This window comes from Haliotis asinina, chromosome 4, assembly GCF_037392515.1.
Source record: "Haliotis asinina isolate JCU_RB_2024 chromosome 4, JCU_Hal_asi_v2, whole genome shotgun sequence".
NCBI classification, from domain to species: Eukaryota; Metazoa; Mollusca; class Gastropoda; order Lepetellida; family Haliotidae; genus Haliotis; species Haliotis asinina.
Window position 1 is genome coordinate 27866608 of NC_090283.1, and position 15599 is coordinate 27882206.

The following is a 15599-nucleotide window of genomic DNA, read 5'->3' on the forward strand; positions in this document are numbered from 1 at the left end:
AAATGATGGTTCATTGAGTGAGATTTATTTTACACCAATTTAGCAATATTGCTGCAATATCACCGCAGGGGACACCAGAAATTCACACATTGTTCCTATGTGGGTAACTGAACCGGTTGAGCAGCCGCTTTTGATTAATTACTAGCCTACCCCACTGCCCCTGACATTTGAGATTTTGAACCTGTTAAAAATCTAATTTGCTTCATGTAAAGCCTTACATTCAAGAAAAGATTGAGAAAAGATGAAAATATTGTGGTTCAGTGACTGAGAGAGATAGTGGTTCCAGTTTTAGTACTGGTTCTTCAGTCACTGGCTCAGCTAGTGAAGAACGTTCCCTCCGTTGCAGTATCAAATTCCTTGCATCTCATTTGCAGTTGTACTGTCAAGGATATCTGCTTCCAAGCAATCAATTAGCCAATGGATCTGAGACAAAATCAGCTGGAAGTTTTGCCTTTAAAAACACAACAAAGATTGCAACCCACATATCAATGTTTATCTGTCAGCATATTTCAATAGAGTTCTGACAATCCTTCCCCCACTGTCATGATCTCACACTGCACAGAAGTGTCTGATAGTGGACAACTATATGATATGCTGGGAGTTATATGTAGACACATTCCCTGTAACAGCAGGTACACAAAGTTCAACACAGTGTTGGAGCTTGTGAGCATTTGGTGCCCAGGCAGTTTCCTTTGAATGATGACTTAAAACAGAGAGGATAAATTCACAACCTGCTCTTTCTGATGAAGTCTATTTCTGGTATTCCCCCACATGATATTGCTGGAATATTGCTAAAAATGGCATAAAACTAAACTCACTCTTCCTTAAGTTATGGACAGTCCATTTGCCATGTAAGGAAGAAAAAAATGACTCTTACTGAAATAAGTTCAACATAGATATGTTGTTATTTATATTGTTAAATTTTTAACTTACTTTTGTCAGTGTCATCAAACAAGCAAATGATTAACCTTATGTGCCCTAAATGAACTTCTCCATGCAACCATCCCGGTCTGAATAAGTTGTTGGTTCAGGAAAACAAACAAACTGCAATGTCTGGACAGTTTTAGTAGAGGACAGTTTGTTGTTAGGCCTGTGTTTGATATTGGCACTCTTATCCAATGTTTAGCACCCCAAGGACAAAGATGTTCAAACCCAACTGAAGGGTCAGCCCGACTGCTGCAATCTGCACAAGAGACCATCTGGAAGCTTTAGGTGAAGCTGACGAGCTTCCATGACATTCCCAAAATTGTAGCCTTCTGTGAATCAAACAATGCTGTTATGACAACATTCAAAACACATGCTTGAATTAAATGTAATCAAACACTGGATTTCTGATATGGTTGAGAATGTGTCTCAGGGAAATCATTTGATTCTTGGACTTTGCCTAGCAGCCATGATACACAAAGAAAACAAGCTGCCTGCTGTTATATTAGGTAGAATACAATCTGCCTGCTATTATCTTAGGTAGAATGCACTTTGTCTACTGTTAAAGGAGATAGAAAAGAATTTGCCTGCTGTTATATGAGGTAGAATACTGCTGTTATAAGAGTGATAATGAATATGAAGTTAAGACCATAGATTTGTGGTGATGTTTCCTTTGCTGAGTTGCAGCTGGGAAAGGTGAAATTCATGGATGCCTGAGCTAAATTCATGAACTTCTAAAAAATGTCAAATCTCTTTAACTTGTTGAAATATATCATCCTTTGGTTTTTTTACTGACACAGTCGTTTATTATCTAGTAATCAATGTAAAACATATTTCAGTTAAATTATGTTTACATATCAAAATTGCTGAATGAGCAAAAATCTCTATTTCCTTCACCTGTAAAATAACATCTGTTTAGTGTGCTGATATGCAGTATTTCTTATAATGAAAGGGAAATTAGGACGGCAGTTACTACTGGACCAAGGGATAATTGGCTATGAATGTTTAATGTGTAGTAAACATACGATAAAAGCAGCCAAGCTGGTCTAAGACCAGTGTAGATTATAGTGATAAATACATGGGCAGATTATAGTGATAAATACATGGACAGATCCCAGGTAACCTATGGTAACTTCCCTGGTCCAGACAGCAGAATCTGACTAGGGTCTGACTGAGGCCATCCTCTTGTGTAGGGGTGCCAGCTGGTCAGACTAGTGCAACAGGTATTACTGCTGTAATTAAAGTTCTGCTGAGCAGAAAGTGACGAGGACATCATGCTTTTGTTCAGTGAAGCACACTTGAGTGTAAGGAGTTGTTGAATTAGAGCTCTGTATTTGGCTGAATGTTTTTGGCAAGAGGTTGGATGTGTGTCCTTCAACAAAGTGTTTGCATGTCACATGTTTGTGATCAATGTTTAGTGAGGTCTTGATGAAAGAAAATATTCAACATGTCAAAAGCGCTTTGGAGAATGTGGAAAATATGCAACTCAAACTTACAGGATGCAAAGTGAGAAATTTAGATTTGATCATGGGCTATGTTGTATGCTTTAGTTGTTCCAAAGTTCTTAAGCCAGAAGTTTATGTAACATCTATGTAAGCATCACAATAGTTGCAGATAATTTCAAAATTTGCTTTTCAGACATATGTCAGTAAGAATGTCTGTTTCATATGTTTTTGTCACTGTACTGATCCCTGGATTATTTCAGTGCGCTTTGCAAATCATATTACGCTCACCAGAGCAGGGAACAACCAGTGTTGACTGTCTTCAAGACGCTAGTACATTAGCAAATTAAACTCTGCTTCAGAATGGTTAGGCAAGTTCAGCTAGCCTCAACCTGAAACTTATCAGTTCTTGTCCCCCATATTAACATAGGACATATATATTTAGAAGTATGTTTTTTTTTAAAACATTGATCTACAACCAATTATCTGTACCTGACCTGTGGAGAGTGCAGCCACACTGTCTGATACTGTCATGGTAGTTGTAGTTATGTAACACGCTTGTGAACCAGTGGATAATTCACTGTAATGGTAAGCTAGAACACAATTGCAAAATGAATGATTTCAGCTGATGATGTTTCTCTAAAGTGTTATGTTAAGCTTTTGTTGCCTCTAGCCGTATCTAAAAACTTCTGAAGTTGAAGATTGCTGTTTTGTTGACTTGGGAAAGGGGTGTTTTAAACTACTGCCATGAATTTCCAGTTTCAAGCGTTTTGTGTTTCTAACAATCAAAACAAATTATTTTTGCTCATTATTAGATATATGGTCCTCCAATTAACTGGTTTGTTCTAAAGGTAGCAGTGTGTAATTAAAGTGGTGTCTTGCATTAACCTATTGACAAGTGGTCCCAAAGTCAGGTAGGTTTTGACAGTTTAATTGCCTAGGGATAGGTGGACTTATTTTTTGTCCACACCTTAACAAGTTATGTGACCCCTAAACAAGCAGACTTAAGAGATTAACCAATGTGCAGATCGTTTCACAGCCATGTGATATAACCTTGGTGTTACTCAACAGTGACCAGCTCAATCATAGCTGACATGTTGCTGATGACATTTGGTCACTTAGTGGTGGTTTGATTGACAGGCAATATCTGGAACATGCAACATTAAGGCCTCAGGTAGATTAGGCACAGATCAGTGAACCCCCACTGGTGTACATATGCTGGGGACTGGAAGGTTGGGGCTATAGTAGAAGCAAGTCTGGTGCAGGTAGGTTGGTGCTTGGATCACTCTTGTCTTGTACTGAAAGGTTGGGGTTATAGCAGAAGCAGGTAGGTTAGAGCTGGGATCAGCCTAGTCTGGGACTGAAAGGTTGGGGTTATAACAGAAGCAGGTAGGTCAGAGCTGGGATCAGCCTAGTCTGGGACTGAAAGGTTGGGGTTATAGCAGAAACGGGTAGGTTAGAGCTGGAATCGGTGTAGTGTGGAACTGAAAGGTTGGGACTATAGCAGAAGCAGGTAGGTTAGAGCTGGGATTAGCCTTGTCTGGTACTGAAAGGTTGGGGTTATAGCAGAAGCAGGTAGGTTGGTGCTTGGACCACCCTTGTCTGGTACTGAAAGGTTGGGGCTATAGTAGAAGCAAGTTTGGTGCAGGTAGATTGGTGGTGGGTGTTACTGGATCATCTATGTGTGATAGATTGGGATGCAGGGCCTAATGTAAGGCCACAAGAATGTATCACAGTGATGTCTAATGGCACAGGAGTGGGTATTGTTCCTTTGTACATGAGAATATGTGTCTCTCAGCTGTCCCACACTCAGTGCAATTTGTGAATCATACCTGGCCGTCATCAATTACATATTGATAATGGAAGGCTCACATTTATATGTGTGCCCTCAGGCATTATGATACTCAGAGTTTCAGGATTAACAGTGTGTGAGCAAGTTCAGATTAAGCGTTAAAGGGCACTTACAGTTAAGGCAAGTCAATTAGGTCAAATTGTATGTACTTCCCAGAGGCTACTCTCATAAAAACACTCAAAAGCAGGTTTGCAAATGATCTAAACATCTTTTTGGTTTTGCTTGTATATTTGTCACTGCTGTCTTTATCCTGATGTGTTTGATATGGATAGATAAACTACTCCATAGATGATTCATAGATTCATAGATAGATGGCAGATTTCCTGAAGGGACCAATACTGATCAGCCTGAAATCTCAAACTTGTTTTGACAAATAAAGAACAACATGTTGATGTTGTCACTACTTCTAAACATGCCATGGTTGTGACTAATTGTGTATCATCAATGGTAATTTGGACAGGAATGTCTCTGAAGTAACCCTGCTATACAAACCAGGCAACAACATGTTTTTACACCCAACCTAATGTGTATGATCAGGTCTCCATACAAGTCCTAATCATAATTGTTAGACATGTTTTCTGTTTACAAAATGCATAATTTTATGAGATGTGAACTGCCACATTGTCAGTGTCTGGGTTGCCAAGTACTTGCTCTATGATGGAGTCCTATTGGTAATGCTTATTACTCCATTAGTTACGTCTGCTGCTTGGATTTGACAGTGTTCGAAGTAACCACAAGCCTGGTAGCCCGATGCTAGGTAAAACTTCCCTGGGCTAGTGAAAATAGAATGTAGGTAACCCAGTTTGTTATGTAAATTTTCAGTCTTTGAAAAGTTCTTAATTGCAAATGGTGCCATGGTCTCATTTCCACCCTGACAGACTTAGTCCTTAGCTGGACTGCCACTGATGGAATAGTCATAAATCTGAAATTTGTGCTGAATCATACTAGTCTTGACAGTTTGTATCATAGATGTTTAACTTTCAACTTTATGAAAGAAATAATAAGTAACTACTTTTGAGAGTTTTGTATCTTTATTTAGTCTGGCTATTAAATTTTCATTTGGGCTAGTAACATGTAAAACTTCCTAGCCCATTTTGCCAGTCATTCTGAAAAATGATTTCATACACTGACCTAAAGTCATGCCGATTCTTGGACTTATTGTATATTGTAACTGTTTTAAAAGGGTACTCATTTTATGTTGCAGTGACAATATCCTGCTTTCAACATATCCAAGGTGGACCGGACATGAGAAGAGGTTTTTATTAATTACACATCATAATTATCTTGGATTCCACAGTATTACTTACCATGTCAGTGAACGGAGAATATGTCCCCTCCCCACGGCCCCACCCACGTGTCCGACCTGAGGCCATGTGTAACGCAGAGAAGAACCGTGGAGGGATTGAGAAATGGTTTGACTATTCCGACAACATCAACAACTACAGCTCCCCACGCCCCGGTGTACGGAACATATCTGTCGAAGCACAGAAAATAGCTGACATCAACAAAGGTAGTATGAATAATATGCTGCAAGGCTACCCAGATCCCCCAATTCAGCGACAGATCCACCCCCGGGGTGTCACTGGGGAGGCAGTGCAAGTAGCCAATGCCAATAAAGGGCAGGATATGAAGAAACTTATTGACAGTTATGGCAATCTGGAGTTGTCCGACAGACCAGCGATCAAGGTGAAGGGAAGTGATGCTGAGGAGTATGCAGCCAGGAATAATGGCACAGTCAATAATGTGATGAACAATTATGGCAACCACCCCATCTCCCCAGCCCCGCCTGCCAAACTGGGGCTAGGGGGTGAGGAGGTAGCAGTGAAACACAAGGGTGCTGGCATGGGACCTCTTATACGGATGGAGGAGAAGAGGTCACCAAAAGAAATCAAGATCAGCAGTCTTCATCAGCAGTCAGAAGGGTAAGTTCTTACACCTCTAGGCGCTAATTTACGTAGCTGGGCCTAGATTTTCGAAGCTCTCTTAGGGCTACAATAGTCATAAGTTAATGTTAATGTATGGCTCATACGACTTCCTTAGCACTAAGAGAACTTCGAAAGTCTAGGCCCTGGTGTTGACACAAGCTTTGATGAAACTGTTTGTTTTCTTAATATGAAATGTCAGTGTTAAGGAGAAAAACAAATAGCAATTATTTTCCCCTAAATTATGATCCTTGTGAAAAAGCCATGCTCAATATTTCATTACTAAGAGTGAGTGAGTGAGTGTGTGAGTGAGTTTGGTTTTACGCTGCTTTTAGCAATATTCCAGCAATATCACGGCGGGGGACACCAGAAAATGGGGCTCACACATTGTACCCACGTGGGGAATCAAACCCGGGTCTTCGGGGTGATGAGCGAACACTTTAACCACTAGGCTACCCCACCGCCCCTTCATTACTAAGACAGAAAATAGGTCACTTGATCTACGTAGTGACTGAAATTCATGAAGTTTTGCAGAGTATTCCAGAAATACTTTTGACTAATGATTCTAATCTAATAACTGATGCCTATAATGATATGTTTGCATTGTTGTCTCAATTTAACAATTAGCATTGGCTCGGACATCTTAAAGTGAGCTACAGAGCCTCACAATTTTGTCTCCAGTTGTAGTGCCTGAGTAGTACGGAACATAGGGTTTTTGACTAGCAAATCTGGTACCAGATAGAAGCCCTGACTTATATTCAAAAAATATAATCTTCTATTTGGAATTTTATTTTTTAAAGCGACAATCATAAGGAATAAAAAATAATATTTCAATAAGTGAAGGAAAAAATCTTTTTAATATTACGAATACTGCAGTGACTATGCAATCAAACGGAAAGCATACAAAAAGACATGAGACAACATGCAAAATATGAGTCAGTTTTTCAACATCACTAGTAACATGGGCTTCTATTTTGAAAAAAATTCTGAATAGTAGCCCAAGGGCTTCTAAACAAGAGGGTTGTAGAATTGGTTTTCAGTAACCCAAAGTTGTCATAAGAGGTGACTGACGGGATCAGGTGGTCACACTCACTCACTTGGTTGGCACATGTCATCGTATCCCAATTGTGTAGATTGATGCATATGCTGTTGATCACTGGATTGTCTGGTCCAAACTCAGTTATTTACAGACTGCTGTCATATAGCTAGAATATTGCAGTGTGTAGCAAAAAATTAAACTTGCTCCCTTAAGTGACACTGACACAGGACTTGTCTCTGTGTAAGATACTCAGCCTCATGTGAGATGACAGATTTATGATTCAAGCCACCATGCCTACTTATCACTAGTGTTACTTGTGGCTTTGGTTGTGCTTGTATACCAGACCTGCTTGTCTGGAGGTATAGATATGGCTGGAGGTATAATTGCCTTCGATCTCATCACTAGAAGAAAGCCATGTAAAGAGATGCTACATGGGACATGCAAGTTTGGCCAGTAACAAATTTTCTTTGACAAAATATGAAAACAAACAATTTGTTTCAGCAAATAATCTCTAAAAGTAAAAAAATGTTTTGAAATTGACATCTCTGTCATTCTGTCAACACTTCCAGTATTCCTTCTGTTATGCGTAGCATAGATAATGCATTCTTCATACTGAGCATTTGACAGAATTGAATTCTATATGTATATAACTTGGTCACTAAGATCACAGATGTGATACACCAGGACAAGAAATGTCCAAGAACACAAAAGGAACTGTCTTTATTGCAATGTATGTTTGTCAAAACAAAGTGTAGAGCTGCCCCAGGACATCAGTCCGTTTGACACGAATTGACAAGAGTCAATCTATTTAACTTGAAGATGACATTCTTTGTAGTTCCCTTGCGTCTGATACAAGCAGCCCAGGAAAGCAACAGGCGTGTAATCATGGCTAATGTGCCAGTCACCATGGGCAAGATCTGGCCATCTATCAAACTACATCTAAAGATCACATAAATATCATTTGGTGAGGGAAGTCATTGTGAATTAATAGCTTAATCTTGATTAATGACTCTTAACCCCTTTAAGCTTGTGTAGTCCACACAGAGCATACAACAAGCTTAGAGCATTTGGGGCTCACAAGTCACACAAAGCTCACCGTATTGGCTTCATTGTAATTCCTCTCAGCCTAGTAACACTTGAATAATATGTTTAGCTGTGTTCAAAGAGTAATAACTTGATCATTCAGTCACCACTAACTAATAACAGTACAAAAGGTGTTCGTGTTATTCAGTAATATATGGTTCGTTTGAAATTATTGTTTTCAATAAATATATCATGAAAATCTATTGCAAAAGGTGGGGCTGGCTGTCAATATTAAAACAATACAGATTACCTGGTAGTTATTGTTTACTAAATACTGATCACTTATCAGTAAATATCAGAGAAGTAAATATGAGTAAATATGAAAAAACAAAACAAAACAGAAATATGAACATATTTCAGATCACCTATTAGTGATTACACATTTGTGCATGGATTCCTGTGAAGACATGCATCTTTAACATATACATGAAAGACTTTTCCTTTGAAGTTACTAACAATAAAAGGCCTGTTTAGGTATATTGAAATTTTGCATTATCACAATGTATGCTGACACAACTTTCATATCTATAATAGTTACATCATTCCTTTTCAAAAGGTGAGAGTTTTATGTAATGTTTACATGTATGGCAAACTGTGGCAGTGATGACACAACCCTGAACATGCATTTATTCATCATTCCTTCTTCATTGGATGGATGTGTGTAGACTTCCAACTTCCTGTGTGTCCTAATGTTACACAATGCTGCCAAATAGGCCATCATGATAGGGGATCAGACAGTTTTATGCCTTGTCAGAGAGCTGGCAGTCAGCAGGGTGACCTTCTTGGCCTGTGTTTGTTACTACTGGAAGGGCAGTTTACCTGCCACATGGTGTGAACCATGCAGCCATATAGAGGAGAGTTGTGTATGTAATTATCACGGTGTCCAAACGCTATATTTGTCCTTTCATTATATCAAGACATACAAACTTCCAAACTATTGTATGTTCTGCTGACACTCTCAAACATAAGCAGTGCATGACTCAATTGTCTGTACAGAAATTATGTCTGACTTGCATCCACTCACATGTTCACAAAGGACAAATTGACTTTTGTTGGTAGGTCACTGAGGCAAGTTGTTCCATTATCCAGTGTCATTTGTTGTTTATGGTGTTGTACAAGTGATTACACCAGTGATCAATACAGCTGATCTGAATGATGCCTGTACCATGCATGTATGTATGTCGTGATTAAACAGGATAACGGATAAGTTTACCTAGGTCAGCTGAAATGTTGATACAAAATTCTACTTGAAACATGTAAGTGTATTGGTTGCTCAGTGTCACAAGTAAAGTAGTCTCTCCCCTTCCTCAGATAATATACTGAAGACTGGTCTTGTCAATAATGAAAATATACATATTGTTCATGTATGAGTTAGGCAACCTAGTTGGGATAGTGACATAATTTGTCTGATGATAGCATGTGTTACTGGACCAGGTAAAGGCTGCAGTAGTAAGCCATCCAGGCTGTAGTTGGGCTGTATATCCAATACATACCCCAGCTACATGACAATAGCTGTATTGTGTTTCTTGACGGTTTGTTGACAGCCTCACCTCACTGCTGCAGTTTGGTAACACCACTCCATGTTGTATAAGTGTTATGTATGTAGCTTGTGTGTGACAGTAGGCACGGGACACATGGGAGTAATTTCTATGCAAAGTAGCAATATTTTCCTGTTCAAAATTACAAGTCAGTACAGACATTGCCATGCGGGTAACATCCAAACATGTCTGAGCCTGGAGTACTCAGTCAGCTGTGCATGTGCTTTCAGGGCCACTGGTGGCCCAGTTGTGGGAAGCTGTCACAACTTAATGTTCAGATTTATGACCCTTAGGTGCACAGGTGCCGGCTGGGTTTAAAGCCCTGATTGGTTTGCTACAATGGACACTGTGCATTTCTCAAGAACCGTGGTGATGACATTCTGAGTACTCGTTATATCTCTTTTCAAGACCTGGTGGCGAACACAGCTCCTGCCTTCATATTTCTTAATTTGCCAGAAACCACTTTTTGGGGATTGTGTATCATTATTTCAACACAGAAGATGTCTGCTGCTTTAGTTGTGAAACGGGTACGATCAGGTTAATTAATTTAAGGGAATTTGAAGCTGCCTTGGATGACTACAGATTGTCACTGGCTGCTGACACTAGCTAGATCTGGGCAGTGTTTTTTCTAGACCTGAGCAACTGAGTTTAAGGAGATTCAACTGAACAGGGTGGTATGATAGCATGGACTACAGGAATTTACTGCACACATGCACTCTGTTAACTTCAGGTGATATTTAGTGTTATACAATGTACAAACTGCGGTGATGAAAGATGCTGAATGTGAATATGCCATCTCTGTAAGTCATACATCTGACTCCAGGTGAATTGGTTATTTTTGCCGTTTTTTGGAATAATTCTGTTAATCTCAATTTTCAGTCCTGTCACAAGACATTATTTCAGTGAATGTGTGTAAAGTTTGTCATGGTTGGAAACATACAAAGCACTGTGGGGTTGTTAAGGTCTGCTAGGACAACAGAAAGACAGAAATCACACAGTGTGCAGGCGCCACACTGTGGGCACAGATAAGTTTTAAAGTCTCTTAAACATTCATCTGTGTGGTGTGAGGGCAACATTCCAGGTGGTGTTAGGATCAGTCAGTGATAAGTGAGGGACAGCAGATAGCCAAGCAGGCCAGACATGCAGATCTGGCTCAGCTGATTACTGCTGGTGAGGGAGACTGATGTGTGTAGATGAAGATGGAATATTTCCTGATAACCATCTCAGACTGTTTACTGTTGGGTTAACCATCTTTGCTGGAACAGTGGAATTACTGTTATGTGTATGTTTGTGCTTCTACCTGACTATCTTCACTCTGGTCATAATGTTCTTATCTATGGATTTATTAGCATATTGGGGTCGATAGGTGGCATGTGAAATAGTGTCTCCTTTTTTGTGCTTATTTTAGAATATTTTACAAGGGAATAAGTAAGGCATGTTGTATCTATATATTTTCACAGGTAGAAGAGGTTTAGTACAAGGTATTAGTTTGGGGTTCAGGTTTTGTTGCAGACGCAACTTCATTGATCAGTGACAACTCTGAGGGCATCAATAGCTGGAGATGTGGTTTATGAATCCAGGTGTATGGATGTACAGTAATGAAGGAAGACGGCCGTGATGTCTGATGATCCAGTAGTCAAAGCCAGTCCCGGGTTGTGTCCCTTCTTGAATACCAGATAATCCTTGATTTGTCTGTGCCCCAGTCAAGTTCATGGTTTTCAACGCATGTTTAGGGTCTAAAACCTGTGACTACAGGCTTGACATGTTAAAATTTAACTACTGTTTAAAGTCAAACCTACATGCGGAGCCATGTAGCAGCTACATATCCCATCAGTGTTTGCAGTTTGGACATAAGTGCCTGTTGCCGCCACCTGCAGGATTTAAAGTCTACAGGTCATGAATGAAATCTGTTAAAGTCAAGCCAATATAAACAAAATACACTACACAGTACACAGGTTCACGATGTCTCAGCAAAGTCAGTTAGCAAACACTATGCGCAGATAGAAATGTGTAGTTTTGTAAATGGATGGGTTTTTTTAATGTTAATATAAAATGCAGGAAATATTCTGGTTGAAAACAATGATAGATAATTTACTGAAGGCCACAAGGGCCTGGTAATTTTGGAAATTGTCGATCCACAATAACAACCGGCAATGGGCCTCCGTGCTGGCGAGATTTTTTACAAATGCTGCATCCCATACAAGTTACCACCTTGATGGATATCAGTGAAAATCAGAGATGTGTAAATCACAGGGGTGAGGGAGTTCTCTCTGCCATCCATGTGTAGAAAATAACCGAATCTCCATTCTTGAAGTGTTTGTTCATCATAAATATCCCAGATGCCCTCTATATAGCCATGCTAATGGAAACTGTCTCTCATGATAAAAGGGTACATGTGTTAGTCAGTTTTCTTCATGATATCATGCCACTTCTTTGGTACACAGAAGCTTCATGTCTGCTCCTGGTAGTTTACACCTTCCATGAACTAATCATGTGCAGGGACAGTTGGGAAGCTCCCAGTGATGGAATGATGGCTTCAGAAATAAGAACAGGGAGGATCCTAATTTGTTTGTTATGAGATGGCACAGGAGGAATTAATGTCAGTATAGGAACTGGGAAGGGAAGTTCTAAGTTGAAGGTCTGTGTCAGCTAAATGTAAGACTTTAGTTGTGTTGGCTTTAATTGTATGGACATTACCTTAATGGCTGCAGTTCAGGGATGAAAGTGTGATGACATGTCACCTATGTTATAACCTTCAATTACATGTCCATCTTGGTCTGTTGTGTACCCTTCATGACAGTGCTGAACTTTTAGTTTGTGACAAAACATGCTGACTCACCCACTCACCACTCACTCACTCTTTGTCATCCGTGGAGTTGCCTTCGTGAGAGCACAACAGGCAGAGAAGATATGCTGAAATTTTAATTAATTAATATTTAATTGCCTGATAGTTAGATTAGCAAATTAGAAACTGTATCAATTAATTTATATATCTGAGTTTTCCAATACATTCTTTAAAACTTAATTGGAGTTGTGTTAAGGAAAAATGCTCATTGTATTGAGTGTGCCTTGAAGTATTGTGGGAAGAAATATACGTCATGTTGGCAAGTATGTCGGCATGACACATGAGAGTCTTGATGATTGTGTACAGTTGCATGGAGAAGCCTGATGTGGGGACAGTTCATAAATCAGTTGTACAGTGGTCTGTCCTTGGTCATGTCATCAGACATCCATCATTACACGGGAACTGCACCTGAAAGACTAAGACACTGGGATGGAAAATAGGGTATCTGAGAGGCCTACTGTTTGACATTATGGTAGAGTACAGCTGGAATGGCTGAGATTTGTGTTTGAAAAACATCATTTGTTAAACACTGGATATCTATCAGCATTACGTTGTTCACAGACTGCTGTTATATTTCAGATGGTCTGCTTTTTGGACATCACAAAAATTTGCTGATAATACCATAGAAATATGAATTGAAGTCTTCAACTGGTTCACTAAGCGATCATAGCGCTATGGCTGTTATAAATGTATGTGAAAGTATGGGAGTTATGATCACCTTATTTCTATGGTCACTTTGTGAAATGGGGCCCACCTTTAAGTACCTGTCTACTCAAACTTTTTCTTTAGTTTGAAATGGTTCTTTTTGTGTGTGAAAATCCTCCAATTAGTGACCGAGAAAGACAGTTATTACAGAGATGTGCAGGTTCCACTGGGAAGCAGACATCCCTCCCTGTCAGTTATCTCTGCAACAGCAGAGGCAAGCCTTGTACTTATCTACATGTTAAAGTCAACACTATCAGAATTTTGTCACTACACACCATATTATTGCTGATGCTGGGGTTCCTGCTTCCTGTGGGGAACACACAAGAAGGATCTCTAAGAATATGGGGTTTTTTTAAGCCGAGCAGATCCATGCATCTGAAAGAAAACTATGTATTGATGCAGTGTGTTAATATCTTGATTAACTGATTGCATTACAATTTCTACATGTGTGAAAAGATAAAGGGGTCCTGTAGGTTGGGAGATGGAGAGGCAAGATGCATGTGTCAGTGGAGGAACGCTGCAGAATGTTGTAGAATAGTTCACAAGCCGAGGAGACATTTTGTTTTACATCTTGACACTGGTCAGTCAGTCTTGGTCAGAGCAACACAGGGTGTGACAGTGTGATGTGTTGAGGAAACACAAGATGTACACTGGCTACTGTCTGCATCAGGGAGCCAGTCAGTGGTCAGTGTTGGTCAAGACTGATGTCAGACAGCTGTGGAGGGTTGGCTACCAGCTGCACCATGTAGACTTCAGCCCGCAGATGACTTGATGGTCATTAGATACATGGCTTGTATTTCCCAGGTGTAATTAGTTAGATGTACCCCTGATACATGGCTCTGTGATCTCTGCTTGACCGCTGGAGGGCACTGAAGATCAGATTGCACACTTACACCCTTGTATGTGTGCTGCTGGACTAATGAAGGAGGCAGATGCTGATGATAGAAGTGTGTTTATGGTCACTTGATGTAGGAACATGATCAGACAACTAGGGAACTTGTTATTGTTTGATGGAAATCATGTTCAGTGAAGTATCAATACTCTTAAAGCTTTAGAAGGTTCCCAATACATCATATGAAGGTTTGAAAGTAAATCAGTAATACAGATTTTCATAAACACTGAGACAAATTTGAGGTATAGCTGATATGGCGTCATGTGTTCCGTGTGTGATGTGTGTGTGAGAGAAAGGATAGAGAGAGAGATTGATGTAAATGGATTCTTTCCATGGATATTTTACTTAAAAGACATAAGAAAGTGTTCAGTATTACTTCACTCAACTTGACCCAGCGGAGAACTGGTGCCTTTTGGTTGTGTGGGAGTTCTGAAAAATCCATGTTTAGAGGTTTTCCTTTGACTGAAATTGGCGGTAGTGCTCCCTTTTGCTTTTGAATTTATAACCCTTTGTTTACTCTCCTTCCACTTTGTTTGTATTCAAGACACAACTAGATAACCTAGTGATGAAGAGCATTATGTGGGATATTGTCCTTGTCCTATTTTATATACTGCTTTATGTACTGACAGAAGGAATGAAATAAGTATGCTGATATGAATGTGTAAACAAAGTATATTTGAATGTATGAAATTGTTTTTACCTACCATCATACTGAACAGCACTAAGGGAGGAGTTTTGGTTTGGTCATGTCACTTAGCCGCCTTGCACATTTTTGGTTTTTTTTTTCCTTGTGCGGAAAGTTAAACAGCCCCTAATTGGTGTAGGATGGGTCAAACACTCAGCATATTGAAACACCGTCGATTTGTGCAGAAAAGTGTATAAGGTGGACATCAAGGTTTTGAAAGGGATCTCAACCCTGACTACTGTGAAACAGTGGTTGTTGAAACTGAATGTGTCTACAAGATGCTTTTATGTTTTGATATGATGATGTGACTTTGAGATATCATTGTGCCTGTCATCTATTTCAGGGGCTGGGATGAGATCCCCCCTCACCACCGCCTGCGCCCCGAGGCTGAGCATATCGCCACCAAGAACTCAATGGACAGCATGGGGGACATAATGGCCATGGCAGTGTCACCAGAACAGTCGCCAGCGAACAAGAGACCAGTGCCCAAGCACATGATGACCACAGAAGATAGGTGAGTGCAGTGCATCACTGGTTGTGTCCATTCTTTTAATGGTTTCTGGCTATGAGACCAGTGGTTGAGTATTTGAGATAAACAGTGCACAACTTAGTGGACACATTGAAACAGTGCCATCATCGGTAGTTACTTCAGGTATAACATATTCTACCCAG

The 15599-nt window shown here is 39.9% G+C and overlaps 1 protein-coding gene across 4 annotated transcripts in view; it reads left to right on the forward strand.

Annotated features, from left to right (window-relative positions):
* Window positions 1-15599, forward strand: part of LOC137281467 (uncharacterized) — a 41924-nt gene that overhangs the window by 22908 nt on the left and 3417 nt on the right. For 3 of the 4 annotated variants that reach the window (XM_067812710.1, XM_067812711.1, XM_067812709.1), the window contains exons 2-3: window positions 5423-6140; window positions 15271-15441. In XM_067812710.1, coding sequence (XP_067668811.1) covers window positions 5527-6140; window positions 15271-15441 — 785 coding nt within the window. In that variant the 5' untranslated portion in view covers window positions 5423-5526. Of the gene's footprint in view, window positions 1-4956; window positions 5008-5422; window positions 6141-15270; window positions 15442-15599 lie in introns of those variants that run through there. The other variant, XM_067812712.1, reaches the window with a different exon arrangement.